Below are 26,675 nucleotides of genomic sequence, written 5' to 3'. Positions count from 1 at the left end.
GGGCCGTGTCCCCGCGGCCCCACGCGGAAGTCCCGCCGCGCGGGGCGGGGAGGGTGGCACCTGTGTGGGGGACGGGCCCAGGGGACACCTCAGGGGACACCGGGGGGCGGCACCAGCCCCCCAGGCCCGATCCTGCCCCTGGGATGGATCCTCCCAGGGATCCTGGGATGGATCCTGGGGCGGATCCTGGTCTTACTGGGAACCCTTGGGGTGGATCCAGGGACGAGTCCTGGGGTGGATCCCGTTGGAGGCCCCTGGGACGCATCCTGACCCTGCTGGGGATCCCTGGGTGGATCCTGGGATGGATCCTGACCCTACTAGGGATCTCTGGCATGGATCCTGGGGCGGATCCCGGGGTGGATCCTCTTGGAGCCCCCTGGGATGGATGCTGGTGCTGATGGAGATCCCCGGGACGGATCCTGCCCCCCCGCCCCCTCCCCGCAGCCCCCGCCCATCGCATCGGCCGCTGATGCTGCAGCACCGCCGCACCGGGCCGGATCCACCCCCGTGGGGGGTTCTAAGGGGGCAGTTTCCCCCCTGGGGGGGTAGATACCGCCGGGAGGGGCAGATACCCCACGGAGGGGGGGGGCACGACGGCTGCGGTGCCGGTGGGATGCGGGCGGTGGCACTCGGGGGTCCCGCATCCCCGAACAGGCGTGGGCGCGGCGGCGGTCCCGGGGCTCCTCTTTCCCACTGCCGGGCGGCCGATTCCCGCAGTACGGGAGGTTGCGGGGAGGGTCTATCCCCACTGCCTCCCCCCCCTCCCCCGGTGGCTGCCCAGCTCGCGGGGGCGCGGGCCGGACGCCACGGGGATGGGCGCGGGGGGCGGGCAGGCGGGGGCGGAGACGGCCGGGACGCCCCGGCGGCCCCGTGTGATGCGGAACGCGGCGGTGGCGGCGGCGGCGGCGCGGCCCTTGCCGGTGGATCGCCGTGATCCGGTGCGGGGAGGTCCCCTCCGGTACCCCGGTGGGTGCCACCGGGAATGTCCTCCCCGGCTCAGTCCACCGCTCCCGGCTCCTTCCAGGTGAGCGAACGAACCGGAGCTCTCCCGGCCGCCGCGGGCCCGGTGAGGCCCGGTTCGGTTCTGCCCGCAGCGCGGGGGGCCGCTGGCGGCAGCGCGACGGTACCGCCCGGTACCTCCCGGTGCTCACCGGCCGCCTCCGCCGCTCCCCACCCCGCAGAGCCCCCGGAGGCTCCCGAAGCGCAAGAGCCGCTTCAAGCGTTCGGACGGCAGCACCTCGTCCGACACCACCTCCAGCATCCTCCGCAGGCAGGTGAGCGGGCCGGCACCGGCACCGGCACCGGGGCGGGGCAGCCCCGCCAGCCCCCCGGGGGGCAGCGGCTCTGAGGCTCCGCATCAAGGCACGGACCGGGGCGGGGGGCGGGGGGGGGGAGCGGCCGAGCGTCCCCGCCCCAACTTCCGCACCGGGAAGAACCGGGCGGCCGCCCCCGCCCCGCCGCTCTCCCGGGACCGGGGCTGGGCGCCGGCACCGGGCGCCGGTGGCATCGCAACAGCCGCTCCCCGCGGCTAAAAATAGCGAGTGCTGCGTCAGGGCCGGGCCGGCTGCCGGGCACCGGCACTGCGGCGCGGTGGGGGCGGTGGGAGACCCCAGGGAAACTGAGGCAGCGGAAGGGGAAAGGAATTGGGGAGGGGGTCCGCTTTGCCGCCCCTCCCGGTCCATCGGGCGGCATCGGGCCTCTCCGAGGGGAGCTACAGACCCCCCCGCCGCCCTCCATCCACCTCACCGCGGCCCCAGCCGTGCCCCCTGCCCCGGCCACCGGCGGGGGAACGGGTAACGGGGTGGTCCCGGGGAGGGCGGGGGGTTCCGGTGGGGGCGGCCCTGTGGGGTGCAGAGCGGCCCGAGCACTCCGGTTCCCTTCCACGGTAGCACCTGCCTCCCCTCGCCCCGGTAACCCCCGATACTCCCGGGGACCCCCCGGTCCCGGCCCCGCGAGGCCCCTTCAGCACCTCGGAGAGGGCCCGGACCGCCGCGATACCGGTACCGGTGCCCGGTGCCTGCTGCCCGGTACCCGCGAGCGGTCCCGCCGCTGTCCGGAGCCCCTGCCCCGCCGAGTGCTGTCCCGCGACCCCCGGTCCGGTCCGACCGGTGTCCGACCCACTGCGCGGTAATGGGCCGGGCCGGGCCGGTCCCCCGGGGCCTGTGGCTGCCCCCCTCCTCGGGGGCGGGGGGGGGGCGCGGCGGGGGGGCGGGAGCGGCTCCGGCCCCGCCGCAGGGCTCGCCCCGCAGACGGGGCTGGTACCGGCTCGGGGCAGGACGGGGACCGCCGTACCGGAACATGGAGGTACCCACCGGGACCCGGCCCCGCCGCTGCCCCGGGACCCCGGGCCATGGGCTGCGGGGTTCGGCACGGCCCCTCCGCAGCCCCCCCGGGCCCCCTCTCCCCCCTCCCCAGGAGCTGCCCGCTTTGCGAACTGCCCCCCACCCTTCCCCCGAGACCTGCCCCGGGGCTCCGTCCCGGTGCACCGGGGCCGCTCGGGACCCCCGGCTGGCAGCGCAGCCTCCCCTGGAGGTCCCACCGGAGAGGAACCGGAGCCCCCAGTCAGTTCCCGGGAAAGGGAAACCGCGACCCCCAACCCCCCCTACCCATCCTTCGGATGAGCCGGCGGGGGCGGCTCCGTGAGCCCCGGGGGGGCGGCGGGAGGCGGAGGCGGGGAGGGGCGGGGAGGGGCGGCGGCGGCGCGGAGGAGCGGGCAGGGCCAGCCAGAGCCCGAGCCACAGCCGGAACCGGAGTCGGTGCCGGTACCGGAGCCGGGCGGGGGGGGCGCGGGCGGCTCGGCTCGGCTCGCCCCGTCTATGTCGTTTTCTGACTCCAGCGCTACCTTCCTGCTCAACGAGGTACCGGACCCGGTACCGGGGAAGAGGAAGGGGGGGGCTGTGCCCTGGGGGGCCAATGGTGGGGGTGGGGAGGCTGTTCCTCGGGGCGCGGTGATTGCGCACCGGGGGTTGTGCTCGGTGAGGGGGGGGCTTGACAGTGCTCGGTGCCGGGGGTCGTGCCCGGTGCGGGGGGGGCCCTGCCGCCCCCCGGCCCTTTGTTCGCCGCGGTCGATCTCGCCCCCGAACCCGCCACCCCCGGCAGGTGCCACCGGACCCCGAAATTGGGCTGGGAGGGGGGACACCGACCCCCGGGGCCGAGGATTCCGTGGGGACCGAGGCGCCCGGCCGGGGGCTGAACGGGGGGGTTCGTGCTGGTGCGTGTGTGTGGGACGCTGGAAAGGCTGGGGATGCTGCGGGGGGGGCGGTGAAAGCGAGGGGGGGGGGGCTGTGATGGGGAGGCCATGTTGGGGGGGGCCATGCTGGGAAACCATATTGCCTCTGCTGGGGTGGGGGGCGCAGAGCCCCCCCCGGTGTGAGCGGGGTGGGATGAGGTGTGTGCGGGGCTGTGTGCGAGGCGGGGGGGCCGGGACCGGGGCAGCGGCGCTGAGCTGAGACCGAGAGGGCCCGGGGGCTCGAAGGAGGGGGGGGCTCAGCCACGTTCAGGGACCTATAAATATTTCAGCGCAGCTTCTGCGCCTGTTCCGGGCGCAGCAGGAGACGGGCAATTACCGGGGGGTGGGGGGAGCCCGGGGCGGGGGGCTGCACGGAGCACACACCGGGCACCCCAAAGTAGCTGCTCCCTCCCCGGGGGTTACCCCCCCAGGAGGATGGGGCTGCACCCCAGGGTGCTGCCACCCCCCCCCCAGCGCCCAGCTCGATGTCACCGTGAACACCCCAAAAGTGGTCAGCGGGGTCCCCTCCTCGGGCTGGCACCTGCTCAGGGCGAGTCCCCTCTTTATGAGGGGGGGTCCCGCAGCCCCCCGGTACCCAGCCCCGTCCCCCCAGGGCTCGGCGGACTCCTACACCAGCCGCCCCTCCCTGGACTCAGACGTGTCCCTGGAGGAGGACCGGGAGGGTGCCCGGCGCGAGGTGGAGAGCCAGGCCCAGCAGCAGCTCGAGAGGGCCAAGGTAGGTTGGGGAGACCCCCTGGGAGGGTTTAAGGGGGGGTGAGGGGGGATTCGGGGGGTTCTGACCCCCCCTCTTTCCCAGCACAAGCCCGTTGCCTTCGCCGTCCGCACCAATGTCAGCTACTGCGGGGCGCTGGACGAGGAGTGCCCGGTGCAGGGAGCAGCCATCAACTTCGAAGCCAAAGATTTCCTGCACATCAAGGAGGTGATTTTGGGGTGCTGGGGTAAAGAGGGTCACAAGAAACACCCCTACCCCCCCCCAAGCCTCACCCCTGCCCTGCCCTCACCCAGAAATACAGCAATGACTGGTGGATCGGGCGCCTAGTGAAGGAGGGGGGGGACATCGCCTTCATCCCCAGCCCCCAGCGCCTGGAAGCCATGAGGCTCAAGCAGGAGCAGAAAGCCAGGTAGGGAATGGACCCCCTCCCACCACCCCCCCAAAACCCCCTCCCCGAGCCCCCTCACTCCCCCTCCTGCTCCCCCAGGAGAGCTGGCAACGCCTCGGGCCTCGGCGACAGCGGGAGCCGGCGATCGCCTCCCCCCTCCTTAGGTAAGGGCAGGTCCTGGCCCAGGGGGTCCAGGGGGGGCCCGAGGGGGTCCCCTCTTTTGCTGTCACCAACTTCTGTCTCTTCTCTCCCCAAGCCAAGCAGAAGCAGAAGCAGGTGAGTCCCCTGGGCAGGGGGACATAATGGGGAGGGGGCAGCAGGCAGGGCTCAGTGCGGCCACTCTGGGGTAGAGAACCCCCCCCCCCATGCTCCCCACTATGGGGCTAGGGGCCCACAGGGGGTCGGGGCTCTCTGGAATGGGCAGGCTGACCCTTTTCTCCTCAGGGGTGGGAGCACAGAGCGCTGACATGTCCCCCCGTGTGTCCCCCCCCTTGCAGACACAGCACATCCCACCCTACGACGTGGTCCCCTCCATGCGGCCCGTGGTGCTGGTGGGACCCTCGCTGAAAGGATACGAGGTACGGGATGGGGAGGGGGTCCTGCACTCCCAGGGTGGTGGCCTGTGACCCTTTGTCCCCTCCCCACCCTGTCCCACGCGGGTGGGTGGGCAGATGGCAGGGCCCAGGGCTGCTGGCAGGGCGCCGAGCGGCTGCCACCTCCCTGCCGGTGCCATCTGCCACCAGCCCCCCGCGGGCTCACCGGGCTTGGTGGCCCTGCTGGCAGGTGACTGACATGATGCAGAAAGCCCTCTTCGACTTCCTCAAGCACAGATTCGATGGCAGGTGAGAACTTCTCATTGCCCTCCAGGACCCCCTCCACCCCGTCACGGCACAGAGAGGGGTGCCCAGGCCCCAGCTTGGCCTTGGGGTGTGTCCAGGTCCCCAGCACTGTCCCTCTGTCCCCCCCAGGATCTCCATCACCCACATCACAGCTGACCTCTCCCTGGCCAAACGCTCCATCCTCAACAACCTGGGCAAGCAAGCAATCCTGGAGCGCTCCACCACCCGCTCCAGCATCGGTGAGGGGCTGGGCTCACCCCAAACCATAGGGACCCCCCCCCAGGGTTAGCCTGGCCTGACCACAGCCCCCCACCCCGTTTCCCCCCCCCCTTCCCCATCTCCCCCAGCCGAGGTGCAGAGCGAGATCGAGCGAATCTTCGAGCTGGCCAAGTCCCTGCAGCTGGTGGTCCTGGATGCTGACACCATCAACCACCCAGCCCAGCTGGCCAAGACCTCCTTGGCACCCATCATTGTCTACGTTAAGGTGTCCTCACCCAAGGTGAGGGGTAGGCACGATTCAGGGGAGGAGGGGGGCATGGTTGTCCCCGTCCCCCCCACCCTGAGGTGCTGTCACCCTCTTGTCCCTTCCCCAGGTCCTGCAGAGGCTCATCAAGTCCCGTGGCAAGTCCCAGGTGAAGCACCTCAACGTGCAGATGATGGCAGCTGACAAGCTGGTGCAATGTCCCCCGGTGAGCAGGACGGTCCCCCCCACGCTGGGGACACCCGGGAGGTGGTCCCGAGCCACCCCTGACCCCTCTCCTTCCCCTTCCCCAGGAGCTCTTTGACGTGATCCTGGATGAGAACCAACTGGAAGACGCCTGCGAGCACCTGGCTGAGTACCTGGAAGTTTACTGGCGGGCCACCCACCACCCCCCCCACGCCCCCCACGCCGTCCCCTCGCCCACCGGCCTCCCCGGATTGCAGGTACCCCCCCTTTCCCCACCCTCAGACAGCTCAGGGGTGCAGAGGTTGGGATCAGGGGAGGGGGGGATCCCCAGAGCCTCCCACAGCCCCCTCCCACTCTTCCTGCAGAGCCGGGAGCGGGGGGCACATTCCCCCCTGGAACACGACAGTCTGATGCCCTCGGATGAAGCGGGGGACACTTCGCCCCAAACCTGGGGGGCCACTTCCCAGCGCAGCTCCCGACACCTGGAAGAGGAAGAGGAGGAATACGGGGACCCTTACCCTGACCTCTACCAACCCCACAGACCCCACGGCAGCCCCACGGCACCCGAGCGCCCACCCGAGCGGAGCCAGGACAGGAACTGGCAGCGCAGCCGGCCCTGGGCCAAGGACAGTTATTAGTGGGGGGGCTTGGGGGGGGCAATTAGGGGTTGGGGGGCACGGCTGGGACCCGTTCCCCCTCCCCCCCCCCCAACCTGCCCCCAGCCCCACGCTGGGGGTGCTCAGACAATCTCCTTCTCTCGGGGAATCTCCTCCACACCGGCAGCTTCCTCACACCCGGACCCCCACCCCCCCCCAGGTCTTCAGCCATAAAGCACAGGGTGAGGGGGGGGGGCTGGGGGTCAGGATACCCTGGGACCCCCCCCTACCAAGGCTCTCGGGGAGCTGGAGGGGCCACACACCTTCTCCCTGCCTCAGTTTCCCCCCATCGCAGGGCTGTCTCCATTCCCCGCAGGGCAGCTGCCATCAAGAGGGTGCCCCCCCCCTCCCCAAAAGACCTGCGGGTAATGGGGAGGGGGAGGGACAGCAGTGTCCCCCATCCCACGCAGACCTGAGGAAGAAGGGGAAGGTGCCCATTTCTCTCCCCCCCCACCCCGGGGCTTGGCCTCCCCCCTCCCCTGCCCCTGCATGGGACCCCCGGGAGGAGGGGGCCGCACCACCCGCTTTGCTCTGCACTGATTTGTCCCCGTCACCACGGCCAAACTGCTTCATGTGTGTCCCCCCCCCTCCAGAAGGGGACAGGGGACAGTGGGGAGGAGCAGCCGGACCCCCAGCTGGGGAGGGGGCTGCTCCACACCTGCACTCACTGCCCCCTCCCCACTCTCCTCCTCCCCACGTAGCTGTCACCGCACGTCACCGCAGTCCTGTAAATACGGCACCCACTGCCCTCAGCCAAGGTGTGGGGGGGGTCTGGGTGCTGGGTTGAGTCCCCCACCCCGAGCTGGTGGGTGGGAGGGTCTGGGGGGGGCACAGATTTGTTATAATTTTTTTTGTAGAAAGCACCAATTTCCCTGTAACCAGTTTCAGAAACACAAGAGTGCTCAGATGCGGTGTGTCCGTGTGTCTGGGGGGACAGGGGACACCACAGGGGGCTGGGGATAGGGGGACACAGGGCCCGATTCTGGTGGGTGCTGAAGACCCAAAGGCTCTCTTGACTGAGAGGTGACACCCAGGGGTTGGGGACAGCACAGAGAACACGAGGAGGTGACATCTGGCGAGGTGGCTGCGGGTTTATTCCAACAGCCCAAAATTCCAGCTAAAAAAGGGACAAAGTGACCAGGGCTCTGGGGACAACCCCCCCAAAACTCACCCCCCAAACCCCTAAAGCCCAGCACTGACCCGACAACAGGTGACCAGAGAGGGACCTGTCCCCAGAGACCCTCCAGGAGCTCCACCAGACCATGGGGAAGGTGTGGAGAGGGACTGGGAAAACAGGGGGGACATCTGGGGACAGTCCTGGGGACAGTCCTGGGGACAGTCTCTGCTGTCGGCAGTCCTGGCTGCAGGGAGGGATCTGGGGGGCTGGGCAAAAAAGCCACCAGCAAAATGCCCCCAGCCCTGCTGGTCCCGTTGTCCCCAGAGGGGTGACAGAAGAGGAGGTGGGGGGTGGGAGTCTCAAGCGAAGATGGTTTCTTCCCGTCGCTTCTTGGTGAGGATGGTGCCAGGTTTGTGCTGGGCATCGGGGTGGTTGGCCAGCTCGGGGGGACAGGAGGACACGGGGCTCTCCAGGATCGCCTGCTTCAGGTCGTAGAAGACAGTGGAGTCCTCCTTGGTGAGGAAGGTGATGGCCACCCCGCTCTTCCCCGCTCGCCCCGTCCTCCCGATGCGGTGGATGTAATCTGCCAGTGGAGGTGGTGGGGAGGTTGAGGAAGGGACCTGACTGCCCCCATCATCCCCCCCATCACCCCCATCCCCCACATCATCACCCCAAAAACCTCCCCCCCCACAACTCACCCTCGATGTTCTTGGCCATGTCGTAGTTGACCACCATGGAGACGTCGTGGATGTCGATGCCGCGCCCGGCCACGTCGGTGGCCACCAGGATGTCCTTGGCCCCGGCCTTCAGGTTGGAGAGGGCAAATTCCCTCTGCTCCTGCCCCTTCCCGCCGTGCAGGGTGCAGGCGTTGTACTGCAGGACAGATTTGGGGGGGTGGGTGTCACCAGAGCCACGTCACGGGGTCCCCGTGAGGGAACGGAGGTGGCAGGGCTGACCCCGACCCACCCCAGCCAAAGCTTCCAGCCCTGCCCGGCCCCTCTCACCCCCATCTTTTCCAAGGATTTGGCCAGCACGTCGCAGCCCTTCTTCTGGTTGACGAAGATGATGATGGGTGGGTCAAAGCCTTGCTCCAGGATGGCCAACAGCTTCTTCCTGTTGAGGAGGAAGAGGAGAGTTGGGCGTGAAAACCCTGAGGTGCCCTCCCAGGAGCTCCCTCACCCTCGAGTGCTCCAGAATCACCCCAAGAAGCCCCCTCCTCACCTCTTTTCTGACTCTGACATGAGGAAGACTTTCTGCTCCACCCTCTCGTGGGGTTTGCCAGCAGAGCCAATGTAGACCACGGCCGGGCGCCGGAGGTAGCTGCGGGCCAGGCGTTCCACGGCGGGTGGCATGGTGGCCGTGAACATGACAGTCTGAGAGAGAAGAGGATCCAAAGTGGTGGCCAACCCACGCTCCAACCCCCTCCTCCAAAACTCCCCTCTCCACCCCACGGAGCAGGCTCAGCCCCACACCCACCTGTCTGTACTTGTGCTTCCCCGACTCAAAGTTGGCCAACATCTTCTCGGGGTCCTCGGCCTCGTCGGTGTCAGGTTTTTGGTTGGTGACAGGCATGTGCTCCAGGATTTTCTGGACGTCAGGCTCGAAGCCCATGTCAATCATCCGATCTGCCTCGTCCAGCACCACGTAGGTGCAGCGGCTCAGCACCAGGTACCGGTTCTCCAGAACGTCGATGAGCCGGCCCGGCGTGGCGATGACGATCTGGGGAGGTCGATGCCATCAAGGTTGTGCCAGGAAGGTCGGTGGCCATCAATCCCTGTCCCCTGTCCCCCTCTCCATGTCCCCTCCCCGGGGGGGTCGCCCCTCACCTCGCAGCCCATGCGCAGGCGGAAGCCTTGGTCCTCGCGGGAGATGCCCCCGATCACGGCCACCGTGCGGATGCCCAAAGGTTTCCCAAATTTGATGGTTTCCTCCTCAATCTGCTGGGCCAGCTCGCGGGTGGGGGCCAGGATGATGGCGTAAGGACCCTGATCTGACTCCTCGATCCTGGGAAGGGGAGGGGGTGTCACCCAGGGTGCCACCCCACGCCCTCTCTCCCCTCTTGTGCGGTGTCCCCCGTCCCGCTCACCGGTCGATTTTGGGCAGGGTGGTGATCCAGACCAGAAGGGGGATGAGGAATGCTGCTGTCTTCCCACTCCCAGTTTCAGCCACACCGATGATGTCCCGGTTCTGGAGCCCGATGGGGATGGCCTGGCGCTGAATGGGGGTGGGTTCCTGGCCAGGGAAGCCTCAAGGTTAGGAGCAGGGAGAGCAGAACTTCCTCCTCGTCACCCCTCTAAGATTTGTCCTGATTTTTCTCCACCTCCCCCCATCCTTAAGCTCCCCGTCCCCACCTTGTAGCCACACTTGTCGATGACCTCCAGGATGTGTGGGGGCAGGGAGGAGTCCTTCCAGGAGCGGATGGGGTTGGGGATCTTGCCCCCCTTGGTGGTGATGCTGTAATCCTCACGGAAGATCCGCCAGTCCCTGTCTGTCATCTCATCCAACTTCTTCTGGGACCAGTGCCGGTCGTCCCAGCGCTGCTTCGCCTCCTTCTTCCGCAGCTTCCGCAGCCGGGCCCTGGGCAGGGGGGTGAGGAAGGGGTGAGGAAACAGTGAGGAAGAGGTGAGGAAGGAGTGAGGAAGGGGTGAGGAAGGGGTGAGGAAGGGGTGAAGTCTCACTCTGCCTCTGGAATGATCCCACCACCCTCCCAAAGGATGTGCTGCAGCCCCCAGCTCCACACCCTGGTCAGGCAGATGCAGCCAGCACCCCAAAATCCCCTCAGTGCCCTCTCCCAAGCTTCTCTCCCCATCGGGGCCACTCACTCTTCCTGCTCCTTCTCCTCCAGTGTCCTCCTCTTCTCCATCAGGTCCCCGTAGAACCTCGACTGTTCCCTTTTCTGCTGCTTCAGGTCGATCCCCGCGATGAAACCCCGACCCAGCAGCTGCACCTGGTGCCTCTCCTTGTACCTGCAGAGGGGCAGGAACATCAAGGATGGGGCCGGGGCACCCCTGGACCCCCTCTAGGGACCCCTCACCCACTCACAGGGGGTTGTAGTCAATGGAGGTGTCCTCTGAGGCGTCCCACTCGAACACAAACTTGCGGTCGTTCAGGTGCCGCGTGCGCCGCCGCTTCTTCACCCCCCCCAGGTAACGCTCCTGCAGGTGGGAGAGGATCAGCAGGGAGTGCCCCCCCCTCAGCTCCCCCTAAAAGCCCTCAGCACCCCCCAAACCCCACCTTGATGGCGTGGAGCTCTTTGCTTTTGTCTTTCTCCTCCCGGATTTTCTGCCTGCCCTCCTCGTCCTCGGTGCCGTTGGTTTCCCGCTCCATGCGCTCCCGGCGCTCCCGGCGCTCCCGCTCCTGGGGGTCTTCTGGGGAGCAGGGGAAGGGGGCTCAGGGTCCTGGCCCAGCCTCTGGGGGCAGGAGGTGGTGGGGGATGACACCTTCCTTACCCAGCATCTTCCTCCCCATCTCCTGGAACTGTTTCCTCTTCTTCCTCTCCTCCTCCAGCAGCCGCTGCCGTTCCTCCACCTCCTGCTGCCGCCGCCGCAGAGCCTCAGCCTCCCGCTCCGCCTTGGACAGGAATTTGGGCTGGGACAGGAGAGGGATCAGCTCAAACTTGGGGCTGGGAGCCACCCCCACATCACTACAACAAGACCCCCTCCCCAAAACATCCCCCCTTGGGGTAAGGGGGAGATGAGGATCCCGCTCCTACCTTGGCTTCTGCCTCCTCCTCAGCCTTCTTCTTTGCCAGCAGCTCCTCCAGGGACAGGGGCTGGGCCTGGGAATGGGGGAGCAAAATGTCAGGAGCCCCCCCTTTCCCGTCCCACCCCCTACCCAAGCCCGCTCCTCACCTTCTCCTTCTTCAGGGCATTCTCCTCCTCTTCCTCCGTTTTCCGTGCATCCCGCTCCTTCCGGGATTTGGAGTCCTTCCCCCTGCTCGGGGACAAACTTCCCAGGACAACAGGGAGGAATCAGGCACCCAGGGTCACCCAGCAAGAGGGAGCAGCCCTGGAAAGCAGGGACACCCCAAAAAGAGTTGGGGGGGCCTCACCTGGACCGCTTCCTGTCCTTATCCCGCCGGTGCCCATCCTTGTCCCGGTCCCGGTCCTTCTTGCTCCGGTCCCGTTCCCGCTCTTTGTGCCGCCGATCCCTGGGGAGTGGGATGGTCACGGTGTGACCCCAACCCAAACACCCCCCCCCAGACACCCCCTGCCCTCGGTGGGGCCGTTATGGACACGGGAAAAGGGGCAGAACTCCTCCCGAGAAACCTGGGGAGCTCCCTGGAACACCCCTCACTCACCTCTCCGCTGATTTGGACCGGGACCGGGACCGGGATCGGCTTCCTCGCCTCCTGTCCCGGGACCGGTGCCGTTTCCTGTCCTTGGAGGGGGGGGAACCCTTACGGTCCCGTTCGCGGTCCCGGTCCCGATCCCGGTCCGGGGAACGGGAGCGTTTCCTCTCCTCCTTGACGGGGGATGGGTCCCGATCCTTCTTGTCCGTCAGTTCCCCGGCCATCTGCGGGGGAGAGGCTCAGACCGGGACCGGGACCCCGGGTGGGAGCGGGGAGACCCGGGGTTGGGGTCCTGGCTGGAGCTGGGGGTGGGGGGAGCAGGGAAGGGCACGGGGGGGAGGTTATGGAAACCCGGAGAGTGAGCGGGGAGGGCCGGGGGGTCCCAGGGGGGAGAGGGAAGGGTTGGGGGGACCCCTGGAGGTGTCCGAGGGGTCTCAGAGGGCTCGGGGACCGCAGAAGGGTCCAGGGGGGGTCTCGATGGGAGCCCGGGAGGGCTGCGGGTGCCGGAGGGGTTCTGGGGGTGCTCAGAGGGACCCCGGGAGAGAGCGGGAGACACCGGGAGGTGCGGGGTTCCGGGCCCTGCCTCGGGTGCCGGGGCGCAGCCCGGTGACGCGGTACCGTTGTTCTCCTACCCCCGAGGCCCGGAAGGGTCCCTGGGCCTTTCCCCCGGGACAACCTCCCGGCCTCAGCCTCCCGGTCCCCCCCGGTCCCCCCCGGTCCCCGCTCACCGCCCCGCCGCAGCCCGAGGCCTCAGCACCGCCCCGCTCCCGCCGCCATCTCCGCCGGGCGCCGCGGGGCACGCCGGGAAAGCGAGGCCGCGCCCGCCCCGGGACTACAACTCCCAGCAGCCCCCGCGCCGCCCCGGCCGCATCACCGCCCCCGCGGATCCCTCCGCACCGCAGCGCTCCGGACCCGCGGACCCCGCGCAATCCCCGAACCCCGCAATCACCCCCAAACCACACACACACCAACATCCCCCCTCCCCCCGGGTCCCTCTCCCCACGCAGCCCCTCCTCACTCGTGTGTGTGTTCCAAAGAGAGGCAGGAAAAAGCACGGGGGGGTGTGGGAGAACTTTTGGGGTTCCCTTCACCCCCCCGGGAGGCACCCCAAGGACTTCGCCCCCCGCATCACCCAGGTGACAGCACAGGAAAACCTCAGTGTCGCTGTCACCCTTCCCTGCTGGCAGAGAAGAGACCCTACTACAGAGTGTACCCCAAAAATAGCCCCCTGCCCCCCCACACCCCCAAAGAGAGGAGCAGGCACCCGCTGCACGTGGGGGAGTGTTATATTTCCGATAATAAATAAGCTTTTTAATAACATTGACCATGGAACAGAGACCACCCCACCACTACCCCCCTCCCCCCCCCAGACAGTCCATAAAACAGACCCCAGGAGCCCCCCCCTCCCATCAGGGTTCCCGGGGCCAAGCAGCAGATGAGGGATGGGGCAGCATGGGGTGGGGGAACAAGATGAATCCATGGATGAGCCCCCCCTGGAATTGAGGGGCTGGGGAGCAGCTGCCAAGCACCCACCACCCTGGACCCCCCCTCAGACCTCCCCCCTTTGGGTGCTGGCAGGGGAAGAAGGGTGATGGGGGGGCAGCAGCCACCCCTTCCTCCTTGGGGAGAGGGGCTCCAGGGCCCTGTCCAACCCCTCAACCCCATCTGGGGACTCAGAGGGGGGGGCTGGGGGCTTTGAGGAGGGGGGGTGTGTGTGCAGAGGGGGGGGAGGGTTTCACATGCCCCCCCCTTTCACATGACAGAGCAGCTTTTTGCTTTTTCCTTCTTGAAGGTGGAAGAGATGAGCTCGGAGCGGCTGGGGAGGTGCAGGAGTCTCTTGGAGAGGCTGCGGGGGGGACTTTTAGGGGGCTGGGGGGGGGATTTGCTGAGGCAGATGCCGGACACGGTCCGGAAGATGCTGTGGACACTTTTCTCCGAGGTGAAGGCTGAACACTCCAGGTAGCTCTCAGCTCCCAGCTGCCGGGCAGCCGCACAGCCCTGCAACCCAACCCAGCGTGAGGCACCCCAAAAAAAAAACCCTTAAACCCTCTCGCTGGGACCCCCCCATCCCCTCCCAGACCTGCTCGTAGGAGATGGGTGCCTGCTTCTGGTGGGAGAGCTCCATCAGGGTGCTGAGGTCGGTCCTTAGGTCTGTCTTGCAGCCGATGAGCAGCACCCGCGTGTTGGGGCAATAATCCAGGATTTCGGACTTCCACTGCAGGGTGTGGGGGGGTGACACAGAGGAGCTCCCATCAGTCACCCCCACATCACCCCCGTTGGTGTCATAAAGGGGTCCCTGGCTCGCCCCTCACCTTTTTGGAGGCGCTGTCGAGGGTCTCGGGGCGGCTGATGTCAAAGCAGAGCAGGACGGCGTCCGAGTCGCTGTAGCAAAGGGGTCGCACGTTGTCATAGTAGGGAGAGCCTGGGAGAAACACCCCCAAAAATAAAAAAAAGGGACCCAGGCCCCCAGGTGGGAAGTGCTTGTGAAGAGGGTCACAGCCCCTTCCTGCCTGGGCTGGGGGGAGGCAGCTTTAGAGCCCCCCCCCCTCCCCAAAACCAAACCCAACCCGCCACCTCCGCTCACGTCGTCATCGTCCCCACCGAGGGAAACGATCCCGTGGTGTTTATATAACAGCCGCCCCCCCCTTCTCATTCTGGGGGCCCCATTGCGGGCTGGGGGACAGCTAGGACACGGGGGGGGGTGGGCGAGGAGAGGATGAGGGGTGACAGCCACCCCCGAGAGGTCCCTGGGGAACCGGGGCCACCAGCACCGCACTGGGACTGCAGGGGGAGGGGATGCACGGGGGGGTGGGGGCAGTGGGGAGGGGGGACACACGACTCTTCCGGGTAAGGGGGTGCCCCAGCAGCACCCCCCCCTTTTGCCGCCCCCGACCCCGAAGGGCCTCGGAGGGGGTTTTGCAGCCCAGACGCTCCGTGCGTGGAATAGCAAAGAGGCTGCGCCAGTGATCGCCATAGCAACGCGGGGATGGCGGGGGGCGGGGACCCCCCCTCTGCCGGGGGGAGACACTGCAGCACCAGGGCAGGTCTATCCCGGCCCCCCCAGCCCTTCATGGGGTGTCCTGGAGAGGCAACACGAGGATCACCCACTGGTGTGTGTGTGTCCCTAGTGTGCAGGCAGGGTGGGGGCTCCCGCATCCCACAGCCCAGCGGGGGGATCACGCCGGTACGGGGGGGCCACAGCACTGCGGGGGAATCCTCTGAAGGGAGCTCAGCCCTGTGCCCCCCTCCCACCCTGCGTCTGCTGCCTCCTTGCAGGGCCAGTCCCCGGGGAGTCCCTGGCACCCAGCTCCCCCCCGCCCCCCAGACACAGACCCCCGACCTGAATTAACACCCCCCACACCCCCCCAAAAGGGGATCCCCCTCAGGTGTCCCCATTGCGGCCCGCACCTCCCCCCCGGGCACTGCGGGGACCCCGGAGCACCCACTGCAGGGCTCCCACTCCTGCGGGGTCCCCCCAAACCTCAGGCCTGTCCCCCCCCCGCACCCCTCCGAGACCCCAAACCACCAAACGCCTCCATCATCCCCGCACCGGGGCCAGGGCTGCCCCCGCCTCGCCGCACCCCCCGGTACCGGAGGGACCCCCCCGCACCCCCGTGCGTGCCTCCCAACAGCCCCCCCGGTACCGGAGGTGTCCCAGAGGCTCAGCTCCACCCGCTGCTCCTCGCTGGCCAGACACGCCGTGTAGTTCTCAAACACGGTGGGCACGTACGTCTGCAACGGCACCGAGAGCGTCAGCGCCCGGTTCCGCTGCCGGTTCCCGGTGCTCGTTCCCCGTTCAGCCGGCTCACCTCGGGGTAGCAGTCCTTGGCCAGCACCTGCAGCATGGCCGTCTTGCCGCACTGCACGTCGCCCACCAGCACCAGCTTGCACCGGGCCGGTGGGGCCGGTACCGGCCTCCGCTCCCGCATGGCGGCGGCGGGGCAGAGCGCGGCCTCCCCTGACCCCCGCCCGCCCGCCAGCCCTGCGCCCCGCCGCCGCAGAGCCCTTATATACCTGGCCGCCGCAAAGCCCCGCCCACCGAATCGCCCTCTCGCCAATTGCTGCAGCGGCCCGCGGCAAACCAGCCAATGGCGGGGAGGAGAGGGGCAGCCGGGCCCCGCCCCGCTGAGTGCGAGGCCGTTCCGCCAATCCAGGGGGCGCCTGAGTGGCTGTGGCCGGAAGTGAGGCCTTGGTCCCGCCCCCTCTCACCGGAAGTTTCCGTTGCTAGGAGACCGGTGGAACGCCGGCTGTTGGGCTCGGTGGGGGCTGCGGGAGGTCCCGGCGGGAGCCCCGGAGGGAGGGACCGGAGGGACCGGAGGGACCGGAGGGGTGTGAGAGAGGTTGGGCAGGGCGGTTCCCAAAGCGGGGTGCGTGGGGGGGGGGCGGGAGGAGGAGACGGGAGGGGCCAGAGGGGAGCGGGGCCTGGGGGGCTCTGAGGGGGCAGCAGGGGGAAGAGGCGGGAATGGGGCCTGGGGGGGGCTCTGAGGACAACCACGGGGGGAGGAGATGTGGTGGGAAGGGGGGAGTGGGGCTTTGGGGGGTGCCTGGACATCCCCCCCACCCCTCCCAGGTGCCATGGAGGGCAAGCGAGCATCAGGCCCCGCGGCGGAGGAGCAGCAGCTCCAGGCGCTGGCTGAGGAGGAGGCAGCCAGGAGGAAGGAGGAGATGCTGACCCGGTTCCTGAAGGTGCCTGGGAGGGCCTGGAGTTGGAGGGGGAGGGTCGGCTGCGTGGTTTCCCCACACCTGCCCGACCCCCTGCTCCCCTCCCCTAGGACAAGGTGGCCAAGGAGGAAGGCAGCAGCACCCTGAACCTCCACAAACTCGACACCCAGTGGCGGGCGATGCTGCGGGCGGCCAAGGACGCGGAGCTGCGCAGGGACATGGAGATCCTGATGCAGACCTTCTCCCGGGTGATGGACTGCAAGGACAGCGCCATCGAGGCACGGGAGGAAGGAGGGGGGCGTGGGGGGGACACGGGGGGCTCCAGCCGTGACCCCTTCCACCCTTCACAGTCCCTGGTGACGGAGCTGGAGGAGGTGGAGGAGCAGCACTCCCGGGCCCTGCGCAGTCACCTGCAGAACCTCCAGCGCCTGCTGCGGTTCCAGCGCCGGCGCCTGAGCTGCCTGGAGGAGAATTACAACGCTCAGCTGCGGGCCCTGAGCTTGGAGTTTGAGGACGAGAGGTACGGGGAGGAGGAGAGGGATGAGGAGGAGGAGAGGGACAGCGGTGGCACCTGCTGGATGTCCCTTTCCCCGTGCTGAGCCCTCACCTGACACGGGTGGGACCCCTGTGGTTTCCCTCCCTGAGCAGCTCCCTGTGTTCTCTCCCAGGAGAACCATCCTGGAGCACCAGGAGAAGGAGAGCTCCTCCCTGAGGGAGCTGGCAATGGCAGCCGAGCAGATTTATGCCAGGGGCCAGCAGGAGGACACCCTGAACTTCCAGAGTGCCCGGGATGACATCAAGAACAAGGCAGGGGCTGGGGAGAGAACTGGTGAGGAACGCGGGGAGGTTGGGTGAGGTGACGGGTCAGCCACGTCCCTGTCTGTCCCCAGAGCCTGCTGGAGAAGCAGTACACCCGGCTGGAGCTGGGGGAGAAGGTGGAGAAGCTCTGGGAGAAGTTCCAGGAGGCCATGACGAGCTACGGGGAGGCCACCGAGCACCTGAAAATCGCTTTTAAGGCTCTGAAGCAGAAGGACAGGAAAAACGCCAAGGAAATAGAGCTGCAGGCCAAGAAGCTGCAGAAGCTCCAGGTCCCAGCAGGGTCCTGGGGTGACCCCTGCCTTCCCCCCCCCCCTCAAAAGCCAGGCCACCCCATCCTCCTGCTCACCTTTTGTCCCCAGGATTTGGTGGCAGCCACCAAGGGGCAGATAGCAGCTCAGCTGAGGGAGAGCGAGGAGCAGAACCGGCGTGTGAGGGTGAAGAAGGAAAAGGCCCTGAGGAAGCTGCAGGAGCTGAAGGCTGAGATGAGCCAGGCCAGGGCCAGGGCCCAGGGCAACCTGGGCAGGCTGGTGATGCAGAGTGAGGGAGCCCTGAAGACTCTGGAGAAGGTGGTGCAGAAGGTGAGGATGGTGCAGAAGGTGAGGATGGTGCAAGAGGTGAGGATGGTGCAGGTGAGGTTGGTGCAAGAGGTGAGGTTGGTGCAGAAGGTGCTCCTGTCCTGGCACAGCCCCAGGAAGGTGGCTCTGTCCCCTCCTGCCCTGCCCTCACCTGCAGCCCCCTCCCCAGGCCCAGCGTATCCTGAGGTTGGCCGAGATGTGCCGGAAGCTGGAGACGGAGCAGGAGAAGGTGCTGCCCTTCTACCCCTCCTCACTGGCAGAGGGGGAGCAGGAGGAAGCCCAGCGAATCCTCCACCGGACACCGGAGGAGCCCCTGGCGCGGGTGAGGGGGGCGAGGGGGTGACCGTGGGGCAGCGAGGGTCCGGACCCAGCCCCGGGGACCCCTCTCCCGCCCACCTCCCCGCCTCTCGCCCAGGTCGTGCGGGATTACGCGGGGCTGGAGCGGTTCTGGCAGAGATTCAACAAAGCGAAGCTGGAGGAGAAGGCGCTGGAGAGGGAGAGGGCGGAGCTGAACCGCCGGAACCGCCGGCTGCGGGAGCTGCTGGGTCAGTACCTGGCCGGGATCTGCGTGACCCAGGAGGTGCTGGATAAACCCAACCCCCTCCTCAGCGTCCGGCACAAGAGATGTGACCCCGAGGACGTGTCCCGCGCCGGGGGGGACGCTGTGCAGGGCCAGCAGGGTGACAAACACCCCCCGAGCCTCTTCCGAGGGGAGGTGGGGCTGGAGCCCACCCGCACGGGTGGCACCGGGTGAGTGTCACCCTCTGTCCCCAGCCTGGCGCTTGGGGACACCGCAGTGACACCATCACAGAGCCCAAAGGTTTCCCCCTCAATAAAATCCCAAACCCCCTCTGGGTGTTTAATTCTGGTCCCTCTGAGCTTTGTCAGGGTGTCCAAGACCTCCCCTCCGGTCTGAACCCGGAGTGGGCCGGGATCTCGAGGGGTGCAGAGCCCCCTCCCACCTCCCGGAGCCGGGCAGAGCAGCCGTGGGTGCTGAGGGTAAAGCAGCTTTTATTTCTTTTTGGCTTTATTCCTCTTCTCCTCCTTCATTTTTTTCTTGGAGAGCTTGGGCCCGCTGGCCTTGCGGTACAGCTGGTAGCCAACGAGCCCCAGCAGGGCCGGCACTAGCCCGAGGCACAGCAGGGGCAGAACCTCGTTCACCACTTTCTGCCAGTACCCAGCCCGGGACAACCCCACCAGCTCCACCTCGAACTGCAGCACCGCGTCACCTGGGAACCACGCGGGACATGAGTGGGGGGCTCGGGGGGAGACCCCGAGGGGGACCCCGAGGGCTGCGCTCACCTGGGATGCTTGGGGGCGACCCCCGTTTGCCGTAGCCCAGGTGGGGGGGGATGATGGCTCTGCGCTTCTCCCTGCCACAGCCACAGACCCCCTCGGTGACAGTGACAGTGCCAGCGCGGGGGGGACACCGGGGGGGACACCGACCCGCCCCCCCAGCCCCCTCCCCTGCTTACCCCACACACATGTCCAGCAGACTCTGCTCCAGGCCTGCGAGGAGAGGGGGAAGAGGGGTGAGCGGGGGTCTCACAGCCCCCCCAGGCTCTGATGAACCTCCCCGGACCCCGGTAGCCCCCCCGGGACCCCCCAGCTCACCGGGGATGACTTGGCGCTTGCCCAGCTCCACCTGGAGCGGGTCCCGGCTCAGGGAGGTGTCGATGATCCGCCCGTCCTCCAGGCTGCCCTGCGGGGACACGGGCGGGGACACGGTGACCCCTGGGGACACAGCCCACGCGGGTCCCAGCGCCACCACGATGCTGGTGACAGGGCCACCCAGAGCCAGCCCGGGGCTACCACCAGGCCAGTCCCAGTGTCACCCCGATGTCCCCTTTATGCCCGCCCTGGTACCGCCCCAGAGCCGCTTCGGTACCGGCCCAGAGTCGCTCCGGTGCCACTTCCATACCTACCCTGGTACCTCCCCTGCCTCCGCCCCCACCCCCAGGTTCCGGTGCCATCCCCTCCACCCGGGACAGCCCCAGTGCCAACCCCAAACATCCTCCTGGTTTCTTGCCGGTACCAGCCCGGTACCAGCCCGGTGCCAGCCCTCTGTCCCCCCGCCTCGCGGTGCCTCCCCGGTGCCCCCCCCCCTCCGGTGCCTCCCCCGCCCCGCCCGCCGCTCAGTGCTGACGTGTTCCTCCCGCCCCGCACCGTGTAGTGGATGTGCACCGTGTCCCCCGGTGCCGACAGCTCCGTGCAGCCCTCCGGGGGGGCCACCTGCAGCGGGGGGGGGATGGGGACAGGACGGGACCGGACACAGCGGGCTTGGGACGGAGTCCCCAAACTTTGGGGGCCCCGCAACTCCCGGTCCCCCCATCACTCCCTGAGCCCGACTCCCCCCGCTCCTCCCGGTCCGTCCCCTCCTCCGCAGCCCGCTCCTCCCGGTGAACCCCCCGCCTCCACCCGGTTCTCCCGGCTCCCCCCTCACCCTCCGCCCGCTCCTCCCGGTGCCCCATTCGCCCCCCGCCCAGACCGATGCCCCCCGGAACAACTCGGTCCCGCCGGTGCCCCCGTTCCCCGCCGTCCCCCCCTCACTTCCCGGTCCCATCTCCCCGTCCAGAGGGGCCGCCGGGGGTCCCGGTGCCCGGTGCTCCCCACGCAGCCCCCCTTTCCCCCCCGTTCCTCCGCGTCCCGGGGCTCACGAGCGTCTCCAGCCGCAGTCCCCGGGCTCCGGTTTCAGTTTCGCTCTCGGTGGCGCGGGCGGGCGGCGGGAGCGGCGGCAGCAGCAGCGCCAGGAGCAGCAGCGCGGCGGGGGACGACAGGGACGGCATGGCCGGGCTCTCGGTATCGGCGGCACCGGGACCGCCCCGCCCGACCCTCCGGGCCCCGCCCCCCCTGCTCTGCCCCGCCCCGTTCGGCATCGGGACCGGGCAGCCCTGTGTCCCGCCGGGGCGGGGATCCCCGGCACCGGTCACCCCCTTGGTACCCCTTCCGGTGTCACCCAGGCCCACTCTGACCCGGGACCGGACCGGCCGGGCTGTGGGGTTCGGGCGAGAAGGGGTCGTCCCAGGGCACCTGCTGGGGGCAGCACCCGGTGTCCCGGTACCGTGGGGTCTCGGTACCAGCAGGCGGCAGCACAGTCTGGAGAAACCGGAATCCACTCGCGACCAGGACCACCCCCCCCAGCCCTTACCAGGGTCCAAGACCCCCACTACCCACGGGGCTCCAGGACACCCCCTCCAGCGCCCATCAAGTTCCAGGACCACCCCCCGCACACACACTCCCCCCCATCATCCCCATCCCTGCACCTGGGGGGGACACCGGAACCCAGGGACACCGGGGGGGGGACAGCCCTGGCTCAGGGAGGGTCACACCGACACGCGGGGGTCTGCCCGGGTCCCTCACCCCGCGCTGGTGGCGATGGCCCTGGTGACGGTGGTGGTGGCCCCGTTGGTGGCAGTGCCGGCACAGGTCTCGGTAGAGCTCCCGGACGACGGGATCGGCACGCCGGCCCCACCGGTCACCCACATACCAGCCCCGGTTGCCGAGAGGTGGGGGCCGGGGGCCAGGGCCTTAATGGGATTAGGGCCACCGGGTCACCGCCGCGCTGGCCCCCGCCAGACAAAGCCACCGGTTGGTGGGAACGCGCCGGTGCTGGCCCCGTGGCTGCCAGCCCACCCCCGTCACCCCCAGTGTCACCCCAGCCCACTCTTGTCACCCCCAAGTGTCACCTCCCAGTCCACCCCCCCGCCGTGATCAGCCCCCCTCTTGCAGGAGGAACCAGCTGGCTCGGTGTCACCAGCACGGGGGGTGACACGAAGCCCCCCGGCCACCAACCCTCAGAGGGGACACGGGGATGGGGTCGGTGATGCTGGGACTCAGCCGGTCCCACGGCTCGGGGAGGGGGGGGACAGGGGGGGAGGGAGGTGACACCAAGGGGCGGGGGCTGAGCCCCACTCGCGCCCATCCTGGCGCTGGCACCGTCCCCACGCCCCGGCTGGGATTAGTGCTAATGGGATTTACCATTTCATCCAATATTCCCCTAAAGATGAGCCTGGGAAGGGGAGGGGGGGCCCCTAAACCCCCCCCCCCCTCACCCCACTAAGCTCTTTCTAATTAAACCCAGCCCAGGGCTGTCCATCACCGTCCCCTCTGCGGGACCCCCAGCCTTGGGGGGAGGAGGCAAGGAGGCAGTGGAAGAAGAGCCGTGGGGCAGAGCTACATAAAACATGTTTAATATCCAAGGGGGGGGTCAGGGAGGGGGGGGGTGGGTCGGGAAGGGGGGCGTCGGGGGTCACCCACCATCTCAGGCGTGGGGTGGGGGGGACGGGGGGTGAGTACACACGTCCCCGGACGGGGCAGAGCCGCAGCGACACGTCACACACCAAGCACAGACCGGGGGTATAAATACGGTGCTGGGGGGGGGGAAAGGAAGGAGGGGGGGGGTATGGGGCTGTCCATCTGTCCGTCCGTCCGTCCGTGAGGGGCAGGGACATACAATCACTATGCTGGCACGGGGGTGGGGTGCAGGCGGCCGGGGCACAGTGGGGGGGGGCACGAGGCTTGGGGGGACCTATAGGGAGTCCCTGTGACCCTGTGCCCACCCCCCAAGGGGGAGGGGGTCGCGCTGCAAGGAGGAGGAGACCTGCCTCAAAGTGACATGGAGGGGTAGGGGGGGTCTGGGGACGTGTGGGACCCCCGATTCATAGGGGGGGGAGGGGATGGGGTAGTGGGACTAGGAGGGGGTGCTGGGGGGTGTCGGGGGAGGGGGGAGTGTGTATGGTCCCAAATGCCCCCTGCGGCCCTGCTGCCCCCCCGGTTTGGTCCAGAGGAAGGCGAAGGGTGTGGGGACATGCACAGGGATGGGGGACCCCGGCATGGCCCCCCCCGGGCAGGGCAGCACCGAGGTGGCCCCTCACACCCCCTCCACCCCCAGCTCCTCAGGGTTCAGCCTCCCCCCGTCCCCCCCCTGTACCCCCCAATACATTATACAGAGCTGGATTTCCACGCACGCACACACGAGATCCGAGGGGAACCGAGGAGACCCCAAAAAAAAGGCGAGAAAAAAAAACCAAAACCCAAACCAAACCAAAACCCCACAGCAAGCGGGGCGGGGAGGGGGCAGCTGAGGAGGTGTGTGGGGGGGTGGAGGGGGCCTGGCACAGCCCCGGGGTTATGGGGTGGGGGGCTGCCCGCTCACTTCTTGTTCTTGAGCTGGTTGGCGAGCCAGTCCAGCCCCTCGTAGAGCCCGTCCCCACTGGTGGCACAGGTGGCCTGGATGTACCAGTTACGGTGGCGCAGGGAGTGCAGCCCCAGCTTGTCCGTGATCTCCGCCGCGTTCATGGCGTTGGGAAGGTCCTGAGGGGAGGGGTGAGATAAAGTGGGGGGGTCAGACCCCCACCTCGACACCCTGGGGATAGGCACCACGCTGCCAGCCCCAGCGCCGTGGGGATGGGCGCGTTCCCGCTAAGGCATCACCCTGGGAGCGGGCACCCTCCCACCCCAATCACCCAGAGCTGAGACCCCCCCCCGGGGGTGGGCACGGCCCCGCCATGGGGAGGGGGATCCCCCCCTCCCAGCCCCACCTGCTTGTTGGCAAAGACAAGGAGGACGGCGTCCCGCAGCTCATCCTCCGCCAGCATCCGCATCAGCTCCTCCCGCGCCTCGTTCACCCGCTCCCGGTCGTTGCTGTCCACCACGAAGATCAGCCCTGGGGTGGGGTGGGGTGGGGTTGGGTTGGGGGGTGGGACACAGGGGGTGCAATAAGCACAGGATCGGGCCCTCTGATCCCCCAACCTCATTCCACCTCCCCCCAGGTTGGGGGTGACCTACCCTGGGTGTTTTGGAAATAATGCCTCCAGAGGGGTCGGATCTTGTCCTGCCCGCCCACGTCCCACACGGTGAAGCTGATGTTCTTGTACTCCACCGTCTCCACGTTGAACCCTGTGGGGAGTGAGAGCAGAGGGAAACTGAGGCACACGAAGCCACCAGCCCCTTCCTCCCGAAGGATGTGCAGGGGAAGGGTTCCCTGTCCCGGGGACCCCCCCTCCAGGCGGGCTGCACACCTATGGTGGGGATGGTGGTGACGATCTCCCCCAGCTTCAGCTTGTAGAGGATGGTGGTCTTCCCAGCAGCGTCCAGCCCCACCATCAGGATCCTCATCTCCTTCTTCCCGATCAGGCTCTTCAGCAGGTTCCCAAAGATGTTGCCCATGGTGACGGCGGCGCTGGTTCCGTCCGCAGGCGAGGCCGGATCCTGCGGGGGCACCGGCAAGGCGCTGGGGTGGGGAGGGGGGCACAGGGGGGTCCAGAGATCCCCCAGACTCTGAGGGTGTGGGTTGCGTGGATTGGGGACCCCCGTGTCCTGGGGATCCCAAAAGGCCACGTCCCGCACTGTGTGCAGCCCCCTGGGGGGGTTGTGCCCCCAGCCCCCCGCAAGGGGACAGGCCGGGGCTGTGCACTGGGGGAAACTGAGGCACCGATCCGAGCCCTCCCCGGGGGGCACAGAGCCGCCCACCCCGGCCCCCACACCCACCCCTGCGCCCCCCAGCCCGTGCACGGCCCCCCCGGCCCCGCAACCCCCCCGCCACTCCGCCCCCCCCGCACCGCAGCGTTCGCTGCCGCCCGCCCCCGCCCCCCCCGCAGCCCCTCGGCAGGACGCCCCCCGAATTCCCCGCAACCCCCCCCTCCCCGCACTGCGACCCTCCAACGCACCGCCCCCCCCTCCCAGAATCGCAGCACCCCCCAAAACACCGCCCCCCCCCAGCTCCGCACCGCCCCCCCCGCCGCATCGCCCCCCGCCCCCGCCCGCCGCACCGCCCCCCGCCGCTTCCCGCCCCCTCCCCGTGCCCCGCACCCCTCCCGCTGCACCGCATCACACACACACCCCCCCCGCCGCCCTGAGCACCCCCCCGGTGCAATGTCCCCCTCCCATCCCCTTCGCTGCTCCGCACCCCCGATGCATCGGGCACCCCCAAACGCGTTGCAGACCTCCCCCCCACGCCAGTGCGGTGCCCTCCGCCCCGCACGATGCGCGGCGCCCCGGACTCCCCCCTCCCCGGTGCGGGTCCCCCCCCCGCACCTGGTGCCGGTGCCGCTGCCCCCCGCCCGCAGCTGACTCTGCACCGCTCCCGCCGCCGGAAGCGGAGGCCCCGATCGCGTCGATCTCGCGAGAGCGCCCGGTGCTCCCCCCGCCCCCCCCACCCCGCACCGTCCCCCCCTCCCGCACCGCTTCCCGCCCCCCCCCTCCTCCTTCTCCCTCACCGGGCCCGGGGGCGCCCGCGGGGAGGGGTCTTGGGGGGGAGGTCGAGGGGGGGGGCACAGAGCTCGCGAGAGGCGCGAGACGTTTCCATGGCAGCGGCTGCAGCAGTGCGGGGGGGGGGGGCACCAGGACCACCCCCACACCCCCCCCCGACATGAGCACCGGGGGGGCAGAGCCCCATCTGGGGGGGGGCTGGGGGGTTCCGTGAGCCCTGTGCTGTCCGGGGCGGGCCGGGACCCCAATGACGGCACAGGGAGGGCCCCAAGAACCGCACAGGGAGGGCCCCAAGAACCGCACGGCGCTGCCAGGGATGCCCCCACCCACCCCCGCACCGGGGTCCTGGGCCAAGCTGGAGCCGCCCCGGCCAGGCCTGGTGCGTTACCGTAGATACCGAGACGGTCCCGGTGCTCACGGGGCTGGCAGTGGGCGCGGGGCACCCCCGGTGTATGTCCTCCCCCCGCCGCGTCCCTCGATCCGCCCGGCTGTCCCCGCTGTCCGTCTGTCCCTCCCCGGTGAGACGGGACGGGATTCTCCCCCCACCCCGCTCCCACGGGAACCGGCAGCACCAGACGCCCCGACAGCTGCCGGAGGCGCTGCCCCCCACCGGTACCGGGGGGGTCCCGAGCATCGCCCCCCCTCCTTTCCCGGAGACCCCCGTCGGGCTTCGCGGGGGTTGCAGAGGGGATGAGGAGGAGGGAACGGGGGCATCGGGAGGTGCTCGGGGCGACGGGGGAGGGGGTGAGGTCCGGGGGGTGCGGGCGGGGGTCCTGGAGAGTCTGGAAGGAGAGGGGACCCCCGGGAGGGCCCGGGAATGAAGAAGGGTGGGGAGGTGGGGGTCGTGTTTGTCCCCCGCCGCTGGTGGCACGACCCCGGGCAGGGCCCTCCCGGCCGCGCCCCGGGGCCTCCCCGCGGCCGCTGACCTCAGCCCCGGGAGCCCCGACGGGGCGGCGGCTCGAGGGCGCGGACACGGCCCGGCCCGGCCGGGAACCGGGGCGGGGACGGGAGCAGCCGTCTCAGACCCCTGCAGAACCGCTGCGGGGTGGGGGAGGTGGATGAGGAGGGGGTCCCTGGTGTGAGCCCCCCCTCCCCATCCCCTCCACCGGCTTTGTCCGTCCCTGCTTTGAGGCGGCGAGCGGCGGCCCCGGGCCGTGACGGGCGAGGGGGCTAATCCGGCCCCGCATGACTGGTCCGGAGAAACCGCCGCGGGGGGATTACCCATCCCACACCCCCCGCCCCCCTCCCGGCACCCAACCACAACGGGGGGCTCAGCTCAGGCCCCCCCCGCTCCCGGGAGTTCACACACTCACACGCTCCCCCCGGGCGAGGGGACAGCAGGGACAGATTCTTGTCCCCACCGAGACAGTGCCAGCACCGGTCCTGTGTCACCTTGTCCTGAACACGGACCCCCCCCCACACCCAGCTGGGCACCCCTCGCCTTCCCCTCCAGCCCCCCACGTCCTCCATCCACCACCACCCACCCCCCC

General features: G+C 69.0%; 6 protein-coding genes across 10 annotated transcripts; 2 read left to right on the top strand and 4 right to left on the bottom strand.

The window, feature by feature from the left end:
* Positions 1–835: 835 nt before the first annotated feature.
* CACNB3 (calcium voltage-gated channel auxiliary subunit beta 3) lies at positions 836–7,568 on the top strand. Of its 2 annotated transcripts, XM_030468256.1 has the most exons (14): positions 836–1,024; positions 1,182–1,274; positions 3,843–3,965; positions 4,047–4,169; positions 4,256–4,371; positions 4,450–4,514; positions 4,607–4,626; positions 4,848–4,928; positions 5,134–5,192; positions 5,319–5,428; positions 5,537–5,688; positions 5,783–5,878; positions 5,964–6,113; positions 6,222–7,568. In XM_030468256.1, exons 1-14 carry the CDS (start codon positions 983–985, stop codon positions 6,492–6,494), a joined length of 1,503 nt encoding a protein of 500 aa, XP_030324116.1. In that variant the 5' UTR covers positions 836–982; the 3' UTR covers positions 6,495–7,568. The 2 variants fall into 2 exon arrangements, with proteins under 2 accessions (XP_030324116.1, XP_030324117.1); XM_030468257.1 differs by lacking the exons at positions 836–1,024; positions 1,182–1,274 and adding an exon at positions 2,718–2,858.
* Positions 7,569–7,583: 15 nt separating this feature from the next.
* On the bottom strand, positions 7,584–12,709 carry DDX23 (DEAD-box helicase 23). Of its 2 annotated transcripts, none has more exons than XM_030468248.1 (17): positions 12,649–12,709; positions 11,930–12,144; positions 11,681–11,779; positions 11,481–11,577; positions 11,342–11,407; positions 11,079–11,217; positions 10,864–10,997; positions 10,672–10,784; positions 10,452–10,595; positions 9,981–10,206; positions 9,716–9,861; positions 9,456–9,633; positions 9,106–9,348; positions 8,851–9,002; positions 8,634–8,742; positions 8,328–8,502; positions 7,584–8,212 (listed from the first exon to the last, which is right to left on the bottom strand). In XM_030468248.1, the coding sequence occupies exons 2-17, from the start codon at positions 12,142–12,144 to the stop codon at positions 7,989–7,991; spliced, it is 2,460 nt and encodes an 819-aa protein (XP_030324108.1). In that variant the 5' UTR covers positions 12,649–12,709; the 3' UTR covers positions 7,584–7,988. The 2 variants fall into 2 exon arrangements, with proteins under 2 accessions (XP_030324108.1, XP_030324109.1); XM_030468249.1 differs by having other exon boundaries at positions 10,864–10,994.
* A 642-nt stretch (positions 12,710–13,351) lies between these two features.
* On the bottom strand, positions 13,352–15,898 carry RND1 (Rho family GTPase 1). The gene is made up of 5 exons (XM_030468258.1): positions 15,730–15,898; positions 15,565–15,652; positions 14,233–14,342; positions 14,001–14,135; positions 13,352–13,918 (listed from the first exon to the last, which is right to left on the bottom strand). The coding sequence occupies exons 1-5, from the start codon at positions 15,847–15,849 to the stop codon at positions 13,673–13,675; spliced, it is 699 nt and encodes a 232-aa protein (XP_030324118.1). The 5' UTR covers positions 15,850–15,898; the 3' UTR covers positions 13,352–13,672.
* A 502-nt stretch (positions 15,899–16,400) lies between these two features.
* On the top strand, positions 16,401–18,907 carry CCDC65 (coiled-coil domain containing 65). Its single transcript, XM_030468265.1, has 7 exons — positions 16,401–16,606; positions 16,693–17,102; positions 17,251–17,389; positions 17,473–17,670; positions 17,761–17,979; positions 18,146–18,298; positions 18,392–18,907. The coding sequence occupies exons 1-7, from the start codon at positions 16,427–16,429 to the stop codon at positions 18,728–18,730; spliced, it is 1,638 nt and encodes a 545-aa protein (XP_030324125.1). The 5' UTR covers positions 16,401–16,426; the 3' UTR covers positions 18,731–18,907.
* A 36-nt stretch (positions 18,908–18,943) lies between these two features.
* Positions 18,944–20,812, bottom strand: FKBP11 (FKBP prolyl isomerase 11). The gene is made up of 6 exons (XM_030468259.1): positions 20,634–20,812; positions 20,143–20,208; positions 19,591–19,678; positions 19,452–19,485; positions 19,279–19,349; positions 18,944–19,205 (listed from the first exon to the last, which is right to left on the bottom strand). The coding sequence occupies exons 1-6, from the start codon at positions 20,760–20,762 to the stop codon at positions 18,988–18,990; spliced, it is 606 nt and encodes a 201-aa protein (XP_030324119.1). The 5' UTR covers positions 20,763–20,812; the 3' UTR covers positions 18,944–18,987.
* A 1,429-nt stretch (positions 20,813–22,241) lies between these two features.
* Positions 22,242–25,621, bottom strand: ARF3 (ADP ribosylation factor 3). 3 transcript variants are annotated; one of them, XM_030468263.1, is made up of 5 exons: positions 25,574–25,621; positions 23,997–24,186; positions 23,764–23,874; positions 23,517–23,641; positions 22,242–23,289 (listed from the first exon to the last, which is right to left on the bottom strand). In XM_030468263.1, the coding sequence occupies exons 2-5, from the start codon at positions 24,142–24,144 to the stop codon at positions 23,128–23,130; spliced, it is 546 nt and encodes a 181-aa protein (XP_030324123.1). In that variant the 5' UTR covers positions 24,145–24,186; positions 25,574–25,621; the 3' UTR covers positions 22,242–23,127. The 3 variants fall into 3 exon arrangements, with proteins under 3 accessions (XP_030324123.1, XP_030324124.1, XP_030324122.1); XM_030468264.1 differs by having other exon boundaries at positions 25,583–25,602; XM_030468262.1 differs by lacking the exon at positions 25,574–25,621 and adding an exon at positions 25,012–25,114.
* Between the last annotated feature and the right edge of the window lie 1,054 nt (positions 25,622–26,675).

The sequence above is a fragment of the Calypte anna genome, chromosome 33 (assembly GCF_003957555.1).
Source record: "Calypte anna isolate BGI_N300 chromosome 33, bCalAnn1_v1.p, whole genome shotgun sequence".
Classification (NCBI taxonomy): Eukaryota; Metazoa; Chordata; class Aves; order Apodiformes; family Trochilidae; genus Calypte; species Calypte anna.
Note: the sequence above shows the minus strand (reverse complement) of the source record. Positions and strands in the feature narration are given on the sequence as shown.

Coding starts and splice junctions, on each gene's coding strand:
- DDX23 (XM_030468248.1), bottom strand. CDS start 12,144: ATGGCCGGGGAACTGACGGACAAGAAGGATCGGGACCCATCCCCCGTC. Junction 10,207..10,451: donor GAGGAGAAGGAGCAGGAAGA/GTGAGTGGCCCC, acceptor CCCCCTGCCCAG/GGCCCGGCTGCGGAAGCTGC. Junction 8,213..8,327: donor CATGGCCAAGAACATCGAGG/GTGAGTTGTGGG, acceptor CTCCACTGGCAG/ATTACATCCACCGCATCGGG.
- FKBP11 (XM_030468259.1), bottom strand. CDS start 20,762: ATGCCGTCCCTGTCGTCCCCCGCCGCGCTGCTGCTCCTGGCGCTGCTG. Junction 19,679..20,142: donor CGGTGCACATCCACTACACG/GTGCGGGGCGGG, acceptor GTGTCCCCGCAG/GGCAGCCTGGAGGACGGGCG. Junction 19,350..19,451: donor CTGCTGGACATGTGTGTGGG/GTAAGCAGGGGA, acceptor TGGCTGTGGCAG/GGAGAAGCGCAGAGCCATCA.
- CACNB3 (XM_030468256.1), top strand. CDS start 983: ATGTCCTCCCCGGCTCAGTCCACCGCTCCCGGCTCCTTCCAG. Junction 4,929..5,133: donor CCTCGCTGAAAGGATACGAG/GTACGGGATGGG, acceptor CCCTGCTGGCAG/GTGACTGACATGATGCAGAA. Junction 5,193..5,318: donor AAGCACAGATTCGATGGCAG/GTGAGAACTTCT, acceptor TGTCCCCCCCAG/GATCTCCATCACCCACATCA.
- RND1 (XM_030468258.1), bottom strand. CDS start 15,849: ATGCGGGAGCGGAGGCCGGTACCGGCCCCACCGGCCCGGTGCAAGCTG. Junction 14,136..14,232: donor TCGACAGCGCCTCCAAAAAG/GTGAGGGGCGAG, acceptor CACACCCTGCAG/TGGAAGTCCGAAATCCTGGA. Junction 13,919..14,000: donor CACCCATCTCCTACGAGCAG/GTCTGGGAGGGG, acceptor GTTGGGTTGCAG/GGCTGTGCGGCTGCCCGGCA.
- CCDC65 (XM_030468265.1), top strand. CDS start 16,427: ATGTGGTGGGAAGGGGGGAGTGGGGCTTTGGGGGGTGCCTGGACATCC. Junction 17,390..17,472: donor GGGATGACATCAAGAACAAG/GCAGGGGCTGGG, acceptor GTCTGTCCCCAG/AGCCTGCTGGAGAAGCAGTA. Junction 18,299..18,391: donor CGGAGGAGCCCCTGGCGCGG/GTGAGGGGGGCG, acceptor CCTCTCGCCCAG/GTCGTGCGGGATTACGCGGG.
- ARF3 (XM_030468263.1), bottom strand. CDS start 24,144: ATGGGCAACATCTTTGGGAACCTGCTGAAGAGCCTGATCGGGAAGAAG. Junction 23,875..23,996: donor CACCACCATCCCCACCATAG/GTGTGCAGCCCG, acceptor CACTCCCCACAG/GGTTCAACGTGGAGACGGTG. Junction 23,290..23,516: donor TTGTCTTTGCCAACAAGCAG/GTGGGGCTGGGA, acceptor CCCTCCCCTCAG/GACCTTCCCAACGCCATGAA.